We start from the raw sequence: 17,718 nt of genomic DNA on the forward strand, positions 1-17,718 counted from the left end.
GGCGGCGTCATCCCCGCGGCCGCCGCGCTCTTTGTCCGGGGACAAAGAGGGGCGGCAGGCGACGCTGGGGAGGCCTGACCGTGGGGGCCGGGCGGGACTTCGCTCGTTCTCTAGTTCCTACAAACCTGAGGAAATGCGGTGGCCCAGGATGCGGTCCCCTCTGCCCTCCCGGAACGAGGCAGGATAGTTGAGGGTGTGTATAGGGCCGGGGTCTTGGAGAGCAGGTGCGGGTCATCCCAAAACACCTCGGTAAGGGAGGCTTCTGGTAGCCCCGTTTCTCTACATCATTTTGCCCCACTGATAGTAATGCTTGACCCCTGTGTATCGCTTGCCCTCCAAAGGAAGAAGTCGATGAATATGTCAAACTCACCCCCGAAGAGCAACACAAAAGACTGAAGTCAATCATAAAGAAAATTGACTTGGATTCAGACGGCTTCCTCACCGAAAGTAAGGACATCCCGCACGAGTAACAATGGAGAAATCCCTTTGTAGGAGACAGAAACACACACATTTAAGCACGTTTGACTCTAATACCCATTAAAATGGGTCCATCTCTGATTACACTAGAAAGCACACAGAACAAGTTGATTTGGAAGACTGTATGGTACCTGACTTTAAGGGCCTACATATGATCAAATATTTAATAGTAAACTTTTAAAAAAATTTAAAGGAACTTAGTCCAAATATTCCTCTTACAGATAGGAAAACAAAAATTCGAGAGAGGGTAAATGTCCCCTTAGGGCACAACTGAAGTGTGAACCCATGTTTCTGCTCACTGCTCTATTCTGTATTCTGTTACGCCATGATGAGCTCTTAAACTAGAAGAAACCCTCATTCTTGAGGACCCTTCAGGGAATTTTGCTAATTTGCATTATAAGGGTCAGGAGTGGACTTAGATTCTTGAGAGACAGCAGATGTCAGTGAAAGGAGTTTGGGTTTTAAAGCAGGGACCCTGCTGCTCGTTAGCTGTGAGTTCTCAATTCCAAACCTCCATTTTCTGAATGGTAAAATAGTGATTGTAATTGCCTTGTGTTGAAGAACAATGTATATAGTAATTGTTTAGTATGTAGTTGCTATAATTACTATTCTGCCCTGATTTAAAGTTACCGGAGAGATAGAAAGCATCTTCTATTCATCTGACCCCCCCCAAACAATAGAGGAGTACTACTCTTTAAACCAAATGGTATACCCCGTCTATACTTGCAAATATTCATGCCCCCTCTTTCTGTAACACAGTATAGAATAGAATTTTTTTAAGTTCATGTGAAAGTGGACATTTGAGATTTAGAAACCTTCCTTCTATGTCTTCAAGGTACCAAGTTAAGACAGACAGCCGTTGCAAGAAGGTCATAAATCATAATCGCTACGCACAATTTTGTTAAAGTTTCCTTCGGATGTTTTATGTCATGGTTAAAGGGAGTATGCTATAACAGTGTTTCTCAAGCTTCAGTCACTTGAAAATCATTTCATAGTCTAGGCCATATCTACATACCATGTATTATTTCCTTGTATAATATGTTTCACTCCAACTCAATGTAAATTTATTTTAAATGAAATTTTATATTTCATAAAGGAAAGATTTTTTTCTAATACATATTAAAATCAGTAGGTAGTTATTCAGAGATTTGTACTTCCTGAGAAAACTGAGATAGCAAAGGTACCTGCAGTTTTATGGATAATCTTTTTAAAAAGTCAAGTGCTGTTTTGACCTATTGGTAATTCATTTAATAAATACTTAATAAGCCATGAGTTTCCTAGGCATTTGGAGTGCCTTGGCGAACAAAATATACACAAACTGCACTCAAAGAGCTTGCATTCTATTCAAATCACATATTGTAATATTCTTTGACTCTAAACAGCTTTTCCCACCACCTATTCTTGTTTCTATGGGGACAACTAAGCCAGTTCTCGTCCATTATTTGCAAACATTGAAGCCTTTTTTTTTTTCCTTTTAAAGATGGTTTAGAAATCCTCACTCTGGGTGTAAGAGAATCACTGTTATATTTACTGTGTTCTGGAAAATTCTCATAGGTGAGCTCAGTTCATGGATTCAAATGTCTTTTAAACATTACGCAATGCAAGAAGCGAAACAGCAATTTGTTGAGTATGATAAAAACAGCGATGGTAGTGTGTCGTGGGATGAATACAACATTCAGATGTACGATCGTGTGATTGACTTTGATGAAAACACAGCTCTGGATGATGCAGAAGAGGAGTCTTTTAGGCAGGTGAGTACATGTGTACAAGCTGTTCCTTTTGATCATACCAATTCACTTTACCTGCCTACTCGGATGAGCACAAGAGCCTGAGGTTGTAGACTGGATTGCCTTGTTCTCTAGGTAGTCACTGTCCCACTTCAGTGGTCATCTTGATGGTTTCTTTTCTAGCTGGGTTTAGGACTCTTATTTTGGACTGCCTGCATTATCCTGGCATCTGGTTTTCTCAGGAATATCACTTGTCCTCATTTCCAGAGTTGCTTTTTAGAGTATTTTTTATCTCAAAATTTATTTTGTATCTCAAAATGTATCTCAAAATTTCATTTTCTATGTTATTGAACAGTTTTATATCATATTTACTAAGAAGACCATAGGAGGCTCATTCTCCTTTAAAAAAAAATAATTAATTATGGTAAAATACCCATAACATAAAATTTACCGTTTTAACCATTTTTGAGTGTGCAGCTCAGTGGCGTTGAGTTTATTTTACGTTGTCGTGCAGCCGATCTCCAGAACTCTTCATCCTGCAAAACAAACTCAGCCAGTTAAACAACTCCTCATCTTCCCTCTCCCATCCCCTGACAATCACCATTTCACATTCTGTCTCTGATTTTGACTACTCTAGGGACCTCACGTAAGTGGAAGCACACAATGTTTGTCCTTTTTTTTGACTAGCTTATTTCACTTAATGTCCTTAAGGTTCATCCATGTTTTAACGTGTGTCACAGTTTCCTTTTTAAGACTGGATAATACGCCATTGTATGTATGTACCACATCTTGTTTATCCATTCATCTGTAAATGGAAACACTTAGGTTGCTTCAATGTTTTTGCTATTGTGAATAACGCTGCTGTGAACATAGGTGTACAAATATCTCTTCGAGACCCTGCTCCCAGTTCTTTTAGGTATGTACCCGTAAGTGTAGTTGGAATTGGTAGACCATATAGTAATGCTATTTTTTATTTGTTGAGGAACTCCACTACTGTCTTCCATGGCTGTCGCACCATTTAAAGTAACTCATAATCGAAGATTCAGTATCACTGTGAGTTCTCTTGTGTCTCACGGTTTAATTTGTTTAAACATACCCTTCTTAGCAGAGCTGAGGAAGACAATATTTAGGAAAGACTTTTTGCTTAGTAATTAGTAAGCACTTTTTTCTTGATAAATTGCTATTTCACGTACCTTTTGTATTTCAAAATTCCTTTTTTTTTTTTAAGATAGTTTTTTATATATGGGTAGAAAAAAGTAAAGCCAAACACCTGTTGCAAACTGTTATGTCCCAGAATATTAGTCACGGGTGCTTGGAAAACAGTTGAGCCTCTTCCAATCCCTTAACTTACCCCGTTATTAGTACCTGCCTTTTCATTTTTATTGTGGCTATATTTCATCACTGAACATGTCACTTACTTTAGAGTCGTATCGGCCACTTGACTCTAGAGGTCATCACCAGCTCAAAGTTGGTTGTTTATCTGCTCATGATAGCGTATATGCCACCAGAGTGCAGGTAAGGGCTCTGGCCTTGGAGCGAGCCAGTCTACCTGTTTTACATCCAGCTGCACCATGAACAGTTACGCTGCTCGGGGCAAGTCATGTCACCTCCTCACGCTTCTGTCTCCTCATCCCTAAAAATGGGGTGATAACAGTATGGAGAAATGGTAATAACCAGCAGCGGTTGGGCTGGTAAGCAGTTTTGTATTGATTAAAAGAATATCGTTGAAGAAAGCACGTGTGATTCGTATAGGTTTATCTTTAATATTTATATAATCTGCTTATAAAAATTGTTGAGGCATTAGTTAACTGTATCAGCTTTAGGTTAGTTAGGATTCAGTTTACAGGGGAAAATGTATCTTTCGTTTTTCTCTTTTTTTTCTCCTTATTTGGGTCTTCATCTTACAGCAGACTGAAGAGAGTGTGAATCAGTCTTTTCACTTCTTAGTGCCTAAAAGAAAATAGATGATGATAATGAGATTTGAGGTGGCTATCTACTCGGTATGCTCCTTTACTTAAAAGGATCGTTCGAATTTGAGACTTCTAAAACCAAACGATGGTATGATATTATTACTTCCTTGCCAAAGAGCAACAGAGAAGTTAAATACAGCATTAAAATCTTACTATAACTAGATTCTAGTTGTGTCCCTTTTTTTCCTCTTTCTCTTGGCACCCAAAAGATTTAGTTACTATCCCGTCAAAATATAAGAAATGTGTCTGTGTGGTTTTGTTAATCCATATTCTCGAGAGGAGCTGATGTAGTAGATGATGGTGTTGAGAAGAAAATCTTCACTTTGAAGAGATCCATGACTCATAGTATAAACTACTGGTAAACATCTTTTTCCTGTAAAAAGATTGTCGGGTCCTAGTGCAGCATCCCTCACCTGTGTGCTCTTGTGTGTTGACTGTGGGCTGTACATTTTAAGAACAAATTAGATGGCTTGTAATAGCCTAAAGAAATTGATGGGTCCCAAAAACGAACATTTCTCGGTGGATGTCCTGTTGGTTATTCTTTGACAATGCAGAAATGTGTCTCTACATGAAGTGCTAATCATACTTTATTAGAATTTGATGTAATTCCCTAAAAGTGGAATAATGCTCTAAAAGTAGATATGGGGTATAAAAATGAATTCATAAACAGCTGTAGTATTCTCCAAAATAAAGAATCAAAGATGAAGAATGAAATCAGTCTTAAAAGTTATAAGGTAAACATTATTCTATAAATAAAAAAATCATAAAAAGTAATTGGCTATCCAAATAAATTTTTTACATAGAAACTTATTAAAAACAAATCATTTTGATACCTGAATTTTATCTTATTTTTAATGTTAACATATATAATATAGAGATAACCAGGAATAATGACCCTCTCAGGCTGTGAAATACCTGAAAAAACATTTCTTTATGATGAACAAGTACAGGCAGCACCTGGAAGCAGAGTAAGTAAAGTTTGGGGACCTACCTGGCAAAAGGTAGTCGCTCTAATTTCTAAAGCCAGCTGCTGAATGTGCATGTATTTATTTCTGTGAGATGTAATCTTACAGGGGACTAATTTTTAAGGCCTAGACTTCTGTCTGGTATCACAAATTATATATTTTCTCATATAAATTCATTAGCATACCAAAACATGGCAATTTTGTTCTTCAGGAGTTTCTGTTGCGATATGAAACGAAATAATGAGTAGTTTCTGTCTTTCTGCTGTTGTATGTAACATATATCCTCCACTGGAAAACAAATTTTTTATACAGAAGAAAAGAGTGTTGAGCTTTTATGAAACTGACAGTTTTTTTGGTTATCTTTTATTTTTGTTGTTATCTTTTAGAAATGAGTTGCTGTTAAATTGTGTTCTTCAAATGACCATGAATAAAACTGCTTTCAAAAATCACATTATTTCAATTTATTTCAAAAATCTGAGAAATGTGAACCAGAAAGCTACTTTCTTTCTCTCTCTCTCTCTTTTTTTAAAAGAAATTTAGTTTCTTGAAAGAGATCCTTCATAGGCAAATTTGGCCAAATTCACCTCCCTCCGCTGAAACATGGACCTTTTTGCTCCAAATTGAAGGGTTCTTTCATAAGGAAATCTAAGCACTTAGTATTTTGAATAGGAGTTTATTCAAAAAGAACTTAATTGGCTCTAGGAAGTAGTCTTGTTTGTCTATTTTTCCCATGTTAAACCTGAACATAAAATGAAAATTATTTGGTCTAGTTATTTAAAACATTATGAAACATTAAATTAAAAGCAGGACTTTGGAAACAAGTTTTTTTTTTTTTCCTTTTCTGTCAGAATTCAGTAAGATAACTAACTGGCCGGTGGAATCTGAATATTTAAAAGATGAATTCTTTTGGGGAAGAAGCAAGCCTCTCTGTAAATCGGTCATCGTAAAAGAATTGATTTTGTAAATAAGTGCTACCTAAACGCTATTATTCTAGAACACTGTTGAAGACAGCATTTCTTTTCGACAGTGAAACACGTAAATTAAAAGCTTCTAAAATATTTGAAATTGTGCTGTTTAAAAATGTGCAGTTTAATAGACACCAGTTTACAGAAAAGGAAGTTGTTTCCAGAAATTCTCAAAATAGAATTTAAGCAGAACTGGTAATACTGCACTGTTGACTTCCAAGGCTCTGGATTACAGAATTACCTTTGAGAGATTAATTAAAAGCAGCCTTATCTCTCATAGCTACTACTTGATTTACTACTTGAGCATACTTTTTAAAAAAGGAAGATGGCCTTGAGAAAATAGACATGAGTGTGTTCATTTAACATCAAAATAGGCCCATTTCTGCTTTTCAGTGTGTTTATATCTGAACATACAGAGTTAGCACTATAAAAAGCCTACTAAGGACAGACTTCCAGATAGTACGTATGTATACCACAAGTGTTCTTATGAGAGGACTGTTTTTCTGAAACCTGCTTATATATAATGTTTTAAACAGTTTTATTCATAACAACATCTACTCTGCCGTCTTGACCCGAAGGAAAGCTTAGTATATTTTTGAACAATCACTTTGAAGACAAGAAACAATTTTAAAATGGCATAGCAAGAATTCATACATAGTGTGAATTTATTGCTATTTGGGGATTCCAAAAATATTGAGCTTTAATGTTAAAGAAGATAGTGTGAACTACCTTAGAAAGGACAGAAGGGATCCAAGTTCAACATATTTTAGCTGTATCTGACATGCTTTCAATAAATTACTTAATCTCAGTTTTTCTATTAATGGTAATTTATAACATTTATTAAATACTTAATACTTAATGTTTACTAATTATTTGATTGTTCTCATACGAGTTGCTTAATATTTTATTTATTTTAAATTATTCAATTAAACTAAAGCCAAAACAGTTTACTCATTTCTTCTACCCCACCCTCTGGCGACCATCAGTCTGTTCTTTATATCTATTTGCTTAGTGTTTGTTTGGTTGGAATATTTTTCAGGTTTCATACATAAGAGAGATCATACAGTATTTGTCTTTGTCTGACTTGTCTCTCTTAGCTTAATGTCCTGGAGATTCGTGCATGTTGTTAGGAATGGCAAGATTTCATTCTTTTTTTTTTTTTCTTTTTGGCTGAATAACATTTTATTGTATATCCATACCACAGTTTTTCTAATGCATTGAGCCATCAGTAGACATTTGGGTCATTTCTATATCTTGGCTATGGTGAATAATGCTGCATTGGACATAGGGATGCATAGATCTTTTGGAGTTCTTGCTTTTGTTTTCCTCAGATAAATACCCAGAAGTGGAATTGCTGAATCATATTATAGTTCCGTTTTACATTTCAAAGAATCTCCATACTATTTTCCATAGTGGCTGCACGAATTTATGTCCCACCAACAGTGCACGAGGGTTCCCTTCTTTCCACATCCTCACCAACACTTGCTTTTCTTTGATAGTAACCATTCTAACAGGTGTGGGTAGTATGTCACTGTGATTTTGATTTGCATTTCCCTGATGATCAACGAGGTTTAGCATCTTTCCGTGTATCTATTGGCCATCTGTTATGTCCTCTTTTGAATAATGTCTGTACAGATATTCTGCCCGTTTTCAATCAGATTCGTTTTTTGCTATTGAGTTGTATGAGCTCTTTATGTATTTTAGATTTTATCCCCTTGTTAGATATACGATTTGCAAATATTCTCTCCCATTCAATCGGTTGCCTTTCGTTTTGTTGATGATTTCCTTTGCTGTACAGAAGCTTTTCAGTTTGATATAGTCTTACTGGTTTATTTTTGCTTTTGTTGCTTTTGCCTTTGGTGTCAGATTGTCCCAGTTTTATCACTGAGGAAACCAGGGAGGTTGGGCAATTTGCCTTGAGCAGCACAGCCGGTGAGTGGCACAGCTGGGATTCAGGTCGGAGTGTCTCCGACTCCAGAGCCCGTCTCCGTACTGCTTCTAATACATGTCTGTTATTCACCCAGACAACCTTCAAAGGAGCGATGTGAAGATAAAGCAATATATAAGAATGTACTTTGGATTTCAGATAGTTCGCATTTTTCAAAGTATTGTTTATGATGTTATATTATGGATGAGACCTTTAAACATGTTCAATATTTCATTTCCAAAGCTTCACTTAAAGGACAAGAAGCGATTTGAAAAAGCTAACCAATATTTAGATCCTGGTCTGAATCTTGAAGAATTTATTGCTTTTGAGCATCCTGAAGAAGTTGATTATATGACGGTAAGAAAGAAAAATTCTAAGGGAATTATTGAGTGACCAGAACTTTAAAACTGTTTTCACTAAGTCATTAAAATGAATTGTATAGTAACCGGAATTTTAAGAGGGAGGGAGATCCAGAGTTCCACCCGGTTAAGATGAGGGGTAGGGAGGAGGGTTTCTGGGGGTGCGGGATGCTTATTGGGAGGGAGAAGGTAAAGGGCTGAGTTTTCTTTGTTTCACTGTGTGTGTGTGACCATCAGTCTTCCCTTGGGTGCTTTTTTTTTTTCCTTAAGCTCTCCTTTCAGTGTCTTCCTTGTCCCATTATAGCTTCCAGACTGTCCTCTGGTTTTTCAATGTTAGTAGCATTGAAACTTTCTTTTTCATTTACACCATCAATTTTTTAGTCTTGGAAAACGTGTCATGCTTGGATCCCTTATCATGGGGTGGGGTACAGATACAGCTGCCGATGACTGAATGCTGTTCCACCTCGTGGACATAAAGAGCCCCCTCATCTTCCTGGAGGACGTGAAAAAAGTCCCAGCGCTTAGCAGTTTGTCGCACTCTAGGTTTAACTTAGAAAACGCTGACTGAGGCCGTGCTTGTTGAAAGAAGGAACTGTTATATTAGAGAATAAAGATGAATGCAACAGAATACCTTTAAAAACTAGACCAAACATTGGTGTTGAGGTCTGTTGCCTGGCATTGGCGTCCAGCACTGTGGCTTTGTGCTCTGGGTGTTTCAGGCAGGGCAGATGTGGTTTTTTGTTTAATGGGTCACAGTTAGAGGCTGCTGCCTTGACAAGGCGGCACATACGTTTTTCCACGTAGCTCAGTGCCGAGACACCACAATCAGTTCCACTTCTCTCGCCCTTGTGAGGCTTCCGACTTCTCACTTGGCACAAAATACCTGACCTAGTTTAAGAACGTTGCTGGGCACAATCTGGTTAAGTGCCAAAATTCAGTTCAGACAAGCTAATTGAGCCCTGTCAGGTCAGACAGAGGAGGATGGGTTTTGTTTCTCTGGGGAAAAAAGAAACAGTTAAAAACTGAATAGGGAATGACCAGTGAAAGCAATGAAGTAATTGAGGCGTTACATGTTTCGGTCAGGAATACGATGTGGCAATGGAATGAAATAGATCTGATCAACATTTTGAAGAAAGAATAAACAGGAATGTCCACTGACTGAATATGTATGGGAGGGGAAGAGTCCGAGACACCTGAGGGTTTGCGCTCGTGTAGCAGTGATAAAAAGGAGGCACCATGGGCAGAATGGGGAGACTCGGTGCTTTGATGGTGCCGAGTTGGAGTCGATGGCAGCACTAAGATGCGTGACAATAAGTGGCATCTCATTCAGAGCAGCGGTAGTCATTTCTGTTTGCCTTGATTGTTCTGCGTAACCCTTCTTCCCCATAAGAGAAGAGTCGATACAGGAAAAGGTGAGGATACAAGATCAACTTAAGTGATTCTACTTTGGATTAAACGTCAGAATTTAAAGGTGTTTTTATTCATGTGGTTCCAAAAATAAGTTTAATTTTGGCACCATTATTGAAATGAGTCTCGTTTCCCAAGGGGATTGCTGGACTGGAAGAATCATCATTTTAATCAGCGATTCTCAACTGTTATTGGATCACAGACTCCTTAAAAAAGATGCAAACCATGGACCCTGACCCAGAAAAGTCACACGTACACGTACACACCAAGCACTGAACTGTAACTTCTGAGCGTTCTCAGAGCCTCCCTCCAACACAGATGCTTGGCTCTCCAGATTAAGATTGAGTTAGAAAATGAACAAATCGTAATTAGGTGATATTTCATGCAGACGTGGGCGAAGCCCCGGATGTGGCTAGCATTGGAGACTGTTCAGAACATGTTCATTACAGGCGCGATTTTCAAATACAGACAAAGGTGTCGGGCAGCAGCAGGTCGCGAGGAAACCAGAGCAGCAGCTGTGACCTGTGAGGGGCAAGTCAAGGAGGAATAGGGACCGAGAGGGTGGTGTAGCAGTGCAGCCAATTCAGGGGACCTGAGTGTAACCGAAGGCCTGGAAGGAGCAGGCGGAGAAGGGACAGAAGCGTCGGCAGAGGCCGGGGTTCAGAGGAGAGACGGCGCCGAGGAAACGGAACGCGGGGCCAGGAGGACAGCGGTGGGCTCTGCCCTGAAGGAGAGGTGACAGATGGCTTTAACTCCTGAGATCAAAGAGGAGGATGAGAGGAACAGGCATCAAAACAGAGGTGGTTAAGGGCAAAGGGACAGTGCTGGTAAACAGCATTTCAGCAAAACTGTACCGTGTCTGGAAACAGGACGGGGTCTCTGCCAAGGGTGTTGGAGCGAGTCGCCATGGGCTCAGAGAGAGTGGAGGTGTCAAAACACAGCTGTAGGTTGTGTGTGAGGGAAACTGAGGCAGAGACAGACCTCCAGGCTATCTTGAGAACCCACTGAAATGGCAAAAAAAAAAAAAAATGATAAGGACTAAGCTCTATTCTCTCTGTGTCAGACTTGACTCTGGAATGAAGGAGAAAGCGACGTGTCTGATGTGCTGGGTGGGGACGGGCTTGAGAGAGGGTGCAAGAGGCTGTGGGAAGGCCGTGAGGGAAGCCCTGAAGCAGCTGGCCAGGAGCCGGGCTGTCTCGGGTTGGTATCACTGGAAAGGTGTCTTTGGCTTCACGAGGAGCATGGGCCGGTGAGAAACCCGGATAACGGACAGAGTTGGGGGCATGGGGGTCCATTTGGTGGACGGGGAAGCAAGGAGGTTGAGGTTCTGTGGGGGCCAGACACATTTTAGATCTGGAAGTAGAACAGCAGTCTGCTGAGACGTGAGGTCAGGGTTCTGGGACGTCGGTGGACTGGAGGGAGAGTGGGGTTTAAGAAGACGGGCGGGTAGTGAGAGATGCCCTTGAGGAAGGGAGGGGGTGCAGGAAACGGAAGCGCGAGTTCAGTCCCAAGGTTGGGAGGGCGAAGAGGAATTTTTAACAGCAGAAGCGTAAGGGTATTGAATTCAAAGTTACTTAATATTCAGGGTTTTATTCCCGCTTCTGGATTCTGTACTTTAGAAAGATTATCTTGCAAACATAAGACAGTCGAGATGATTATTCCTAAAGGAGTGATTCAGACAGCAATGGGGTTGAAAATTTTGTTCCTAATTTTTTCTATGAACATGCAATAGGAATTTGTCATTCAAGAAGCTTTAGAAGAACATGACAAAAACGGTGATGGATTTGTTAGTTTGGAAGAATTTCTTGGTGACTACAGGCGGGATCCAAGTAAGTAGCCCGGGGGCGGCGGGGGAGAGGAGGGGGAAAAGTGGAATTGAAGAAAAGTTGAAAGACCATCTTGTTCGTTGAGAGAGCTGTTTGACAGGAAAATGGAGCAACAAGAACTTGACTGATTTCTACTTGTTCTGCCAAGTTAAATATCATACAAGCAAAGCAGGGACTGACAGCTTACAGTGTCCTGCTCGCTTCAGTTCCGTGTGTAGATTCCAACATACATCTGACTTCAGACAAATATGATGTAGTCATAAAATCAAAGGAGGGAGGAAGTAAGGGTTGATATTTGTAGATGAAATTCTGTATCTTTGCATGAGTATCTTAAAGAGAAATATAAAACAGTATTATATTTATTTATAAATAAAACTATAAATACTTGCGTGGAAGGTGACTGACTGTCTGAAATTTGAGGAGTTGGTATATGCAGCCTTTTCTGTAAGCAGCTGTCTCTTCAGACTTGCTGCTTAAAAGCTTTCCTTACTGTAAATGTCACCTAAACTTATACATGGTGTCACTTTGCAAGAACATGTAAGGAGCGTCACATAGTCACGTGACGCACATGAGACCATTATCCAGCTCAGATTTGGGAAAACTAGATAATCAGAACAAGTAACAGTTAACAAAATTACTAGTTTGTGGTCACATGCAACACTTTATTAACTCTGAGTTGTTTAGACCTACGTGTCGCTTCTGAACTTTATAGTCTGTACTTCTATTTCAGCACTTTTCAGTTAAGCATCTCTGTTTCTGTTTGCAGCCTTTATATAGTAAGCTTTAAATTCATTCCCTTTATACTCCCTTTCATAGGGAAATATCAAACTGCTTATTGGATACGTGCGATATTCTTGTGCATGTATATTTGTGTGTTTTTTTTTCCTATGTTAAGCAGCAAATGAGGATCCAGAGTGGATACTTGTTGAGAAAGATAGATTCCTAAATGATTATGACAAAGACGCGGACGGCAGGCTTGATCCCCAAGAGCTGTTATCTTGGGTGGTCCCCAATAATCAGGGCATCGCACAAGAAGAGGTGAGTGTTACAGGATGACTTAGCATCCTGCATATTCGATACTACTGAGAGGAAACAAAGCTCCAGTTCTTAAGCCGAAGAAAGAAGTAATAGAGTTACTTATTTGGAATCAATGCATTGCCATTTCTTGATTTAAATCTACTGTTTTATAGTGTCAGGGAGACAGGAAATTAAGATTGTATCACGCATTAGTTTGATAGTACAGTAAATGGGATGATAAAAGTTTGTATTTACCTGTAGGGGCTCAAAATGGGTAATACTAATTTTTGCTTAACTGAGATATCCTGAATTGGATTTGAGTTAGAAGGAGGCAGAACCCAGCAGAAATTAAGGAAGGAGATGAGAGAAGCTCTAGACAGAGCAGGTTACAGTATGATATTTTTAGCCGCTTGACAATAAAGAGACTTGGAGCACTTGAATGTTTTTGATAAACCAAATCACGTTAAAATGTGAACATTTTGCTGAAAATCCTTATTACACTTGAAACCTTTTTGTTTTGTTTTAAAGGCTCTTCATCTCATTGATGAAATGGATTTGAATAGTGACAGAAAGCTCTCTGAAGCAGAGATTCTGGAGAACCAGGACTTGTTTCTGACCAGTGAAGCCACAGATTATGGCAGACAGCTCCACGACGAGTACTTCTACCACGACGAGCTTTAATCCCTGGGCACATCCGAGTAGAGTGCTGACTCCTTCTAGAATTTGTTACCAGCTTTACTTTGTGATAAAATATCGATGACGTTATTTTCCACTCTGAAGTCTTTCCACAGTCAGATGTATTATAATGTCGTTTATAATTTTGGCCTTTTTGGAGAACAGGAAAACAGACCTGATATTTATTTCAAAACGTATTGAAGAAATAAGTCAGTATTGTGCCATGTGGCAACAGAGTCTTCCTTGAATAACACGTGTGTTTCGTGCTGTGCTGCGGGATGTTTTGAGTTTTGTTAACATACTTGAAAAATATGGAGGACTTTAGAGATGCCTGCACAATATTAAAGGAGTATGTGTCTGAGCTATCAGTTTTTGTTTAAGTAGATTTAATTTGGGAACTGACCGAAGGATGTTGTTTTTAGATTTAGCATTTCGTTTTTAAATCTTTAAAGGAACCTATTTAGAAGGACTTATACCTCATATGTAAGTTAAGAAGTTTTGCTTAATTTTAAAATGGTTTCTATAAAGGGTTCTCCTGTATGAAATAGAGCCTTATATTTTTGCATATGCGTAGATAGTAATTATATTTAATGTGTGAGTGACCACAGCTTTTTCGTGTGTGGAGTTTGAAGTTGTCCAGAACTCTTTTCTTTTTTGACTGATTAAAAATGAAATGTCCTATCTTTTCAAATGTTCGTCTTTCTTTAATCTTCCTCGTTAACTTTAAATTTAGCATAGGTTTTATTGTATTATAAATTATCCTGCCTCATCCGTTCCTGTATTGGATAGTAAGTAGTCTCAAAACTGTTAAATTCTTGTTACGTATTTGCCTGTTGCTTTTTTAAATAAGGAACCCGTATTATAATGGAATGTACACCAGGCACATTTCGGTTGCTATCGTAGCAAACATGATCTTACCATATGGGGCTAGAAATAATCGTAAGAATTGCACAGGTCAAAACCACCAGTAGAGCTGGATAGTTATCAGCAGTAGTGCTCAATATCAGTTTTACTGAAATTGAAATCCTATTCGATAAACATTTCTCCACTCCTAAATTGTCAGTTTTGACCTTGTTCAGGAAGTCAACTTATTACCTTTGGGGGGAGTAAGAACAGTGAGAAGGTGAGGGATTCACGTTTTCCTAGCTCTGACCCAGAGATCGTTTTTTCTTTTTTTTTCTTTTTTTTCTTTTTTTTCTTTTTTTTTTGCAGGTAAGGAGGTCAGCTCGCATTCTGTTCACCTTTTTCCAGATTGAAGTTGTTTTTCACCCAGCACACACAGCATCTAGGGAGCTCTCCATAAGTCCTTACGAGTATTTGAGACTTGACCTCTTCTACTTAGCTCTCTGCTGCTCCCATCTCTGCTGATTGAGGTGTGAGTGCAAATGATCAACTTTCACATGTTCATGATAGCTTACTGACCCTGGTGTCCAAAGTTCATGGTTTCATTTTAACCCGCAACACCTGTCTGGCCATAGCAGTGTAAAGATAGACCGTTATCACTCTTCTGTCTCTTGTCAGCCTTCCATGAAGTTGGGATGTTGGAGTAGCTAGTTCGATGGGCATGCTAACCATTTGTTTTACTAGATTCTGCAAACTCTGTACTAGAATCGTTAGATCATCAGATGTGGGTTTAATCTTGATGAGCTGTTAGTGTTCACCAATATCTGTACTCCTTTAGTTCCTTCCATTAAGAAAAGCATACCTCCCAGGCTCTCGGTGGGTAGGCCATGGCTAGTTCTGACCAGTTACACATGAGTGGAAGCACTGTGTTGCTCCCAGACCAGGCTAGTGACAAACTCGTGTCCTCTGCTGTGGCAGCATCGTAGAGGAGGCCTCATTGACATGGTGGGGCCGCAACACCAAAGGGGTCTCGATTTCTGAGTTAAGCACATGTAGGTCAGCTGGACAGCCAGTGGGCTTTGCGTGATCAAAACATACGCTTGTTAAGCCACTGAGACTGTTCCATTTGTCTCAGCCTACCCTGGCCGAGTGAAGACTGGGTGTTAAACAATTGGCTTTTGTAAGTGCACAGGGGAAAAGGATTGTCGACTGGCGCAGAGTTTCTACATCTTCCACTAAGTCAAAAAAAAACAAGAAACAACTTTCTTTTTGCTGCTTTTATTTGGATTTTAATTTTAACTAAGCCTCTTTAAAGCTTTTGTTTTGATTTTAACAGCATTAGGATAATTTCAATTTATCCTTCTAGCATGCCAGTAAGAATAGAATGAGGCTTTGTGATTATGGCAGGAGGATTTAATCACTTCCATTGTTTGACTTAAGGTACTATTTCAAAATGGAAAAGCTATCAGGATTTGCATAAATCCATTCATATGTGATTCTGATTGGACAGATTTACAGGACAGAAAATGACTCTCTTTTGTGGTAGGTACTTAGGGCAAGCCAGGACATTCAGAGCAAAATCCTGGAAGTCATGTTTGCTTTCTTAGTTCTGCAGTTTTGTTTTTTGAAAACATTTTATTTCTTAGAATGATTTCAGGTTCACAGCAAAATAGAACAAAGTACAGTGATTTTCCTTATACTCTCCGCTCCTCCACAGTTGTATATTAGCATTCATAAACCTACACTAACACATCATTATCACTCCAAGTCTACTTTTCCTGAGGGTTCACTCTTGGTGGTATACATTCCGTGGGTTTGGACAAATGTGTCAGGACATGTTCCTACCATTATGGTATGCAGCATAGTTTTGCTGCCCTAAAAATCCTCTGCGCTCTGCCTATTCAACCCTCCCCCACCCCCAAACTTTGGCAAGCACCAGTCTTTTCACTGTCTCCCAAGTTTTGCCTTTTCCAGAATGTTATACAGTTGGAGTCATACTGTGAGAAACTTTTTCAGATTCCTTTGCAGTTTTAATAGTAAGAATCAATTTGTAGTTTTTCTAAGATTTCTATGTTAACAATATTTTCCTTTGAAGTGAGAAATTTCTCCTTAAGCTTCTATGACATTTTTCCCACTTTGGAAAATGTTTTAGGAAAGCTGATTAGAGTCCATTTTATGAAACAAGTATAACAACTAATTTGCTTCATTTCAACGGTATTTTTGTTGAGTAAGTATTTAGCCAGATTTCCTGACTGCCATAAAATTTTTTACAACTGATATCAGTGAGCAGCTCAAGTACCTAAGGGGGCTTATGGAGCAACTACTAAAACATCTGTTTTTTTATTTAAAAAAATTTTTTCAGCCTATGTCCCAGGAAAGACAAGGCCTTTTTTTCATTCCCTTACTGCTTTTTCTTTATATTTTTTTGAACATGGCTCTACCCATATCCTTACACAGCAATACCTTTATATCTATTTTTGATTTCACCCATCTCCTTTCCCCTTTGTCAATCATCAGCGCATTCTCTGTATCTCTGGGTCTACTTCTCTTCTGTTTATTCATTTGCTTTGGGTTTTTAGATTGCACATATAAATGAGATCATGCAGTATTGGTGTTAGTCTGATTTATTTGACTTAGCATAATACCCTCTAGGTCCATCCATGCTGTTAGAAATGTCAAGGTTTCATTATTATTATTATTATTTTTTTATGGATGAGCAATACACACACATGCACCACATCCATTTGTCAGATGGATGAACAAAGGTCGCTTCCACATCTTGGCTATTGTAAACAATGATACAGTGAACATTGGGATGAATATATCTTTTCAAATTGGTGTTTTGGTTTTCTTTGGAGAAATACTCAGAAGTGGTATTGCTGGCTTTTATGGCCATTCTATTTTTAATTCTTTGAGGAATCTCTATGTTGTTTTCCATTGTGGCTGCACTGACTTACAATCCCAACCATAGTGCATGATGGGAGGGGTCCCTTTTCTTTATATCCTCACCTACACTTGTAATTTGGTGTGACTTTTTGATAATAGTTATGAGGTGATATCTCATTGTTATGAATTGCATTTCTCATGATTAGTGACAGTTGACCATCTTTTCATGTTTATTGGCCATCTGTATGTCCTCTTTGGAGAAATATTTGTCTAGGTCATCTGCCCATTTTTTAAATTGAATTTTTTTGTTTCGTTGGTGTTAAGTCGTATGAGCTCTGTCGAAAACATCCAAACCTGCAGAGAATTTTTATGAGTTTCTTTGAACCAAACTGACAACACTTGCCGGGAAGCAAAATCTCAAGGGATTGAGAAAATGCTGCAGATTATGGCAGTTTGCAGCTTATTTTATACGTTAGAATCAACGGAGAAGTAAGGAAGGTTACATGAGATCCATTTGTGGTAGATTAAGGAGGTGGGAGAAAGCAAAGTGGGGTACAGGATAGTTAATAATTAACATTTACAGCTCATGGAGATGGTATGTGGGGAACATGAGGGGCTCTGTGGTCTATGCTCTGGTGAGGAGGCTTTGCCCCGAGGTCCCTGGAAAAGGAGAT

At 38.9% G+C, this 17,718-nt stretch overlaps 1 protein-coding gene across 1 annotated transcript; it reads left to right on the forward strand.

Annotated features, from left to right (window-relative positions):
• Positions 1 to 329: 329 nt before the first annotated feature.
• Positions 330 to 14,006, forward strand: RCN2 (reticulocalbin 2; the record flags this gene model as incomplete). The annotated part of the gene is made up of 6 exons (XM_006905385.3): positions 330 to 447; positions 2,032 to 2,228; positions 8,275 to 8,388; positions 11,530 to 11,626; positions 12,519 to 12,661; positions 13,169 to 14,006. Coding segments are annotated over 6 exons (822 nt in total), but the record flags the coding sequence as incomplete, so codon positions are not given.
• Between the last annotated feature and the right edge of the window lie 3,712 nt (positions 14,007 to 17,718).

Source organism: Pteropus alecto, unplaced genomic scaffold (genome assembly GCF_000325575.1).
Source record: "Pteropus alecto unplaced genomic scaffold, ASM32557v1 scaffold60, whole genome shotgun sequence".
Lineage (NCBI taxonomy): Eukaryota > Metazoa > Chordata > Mammalia > Chiroptera > Pteropodidae > Pteropus > Pteropus alecto.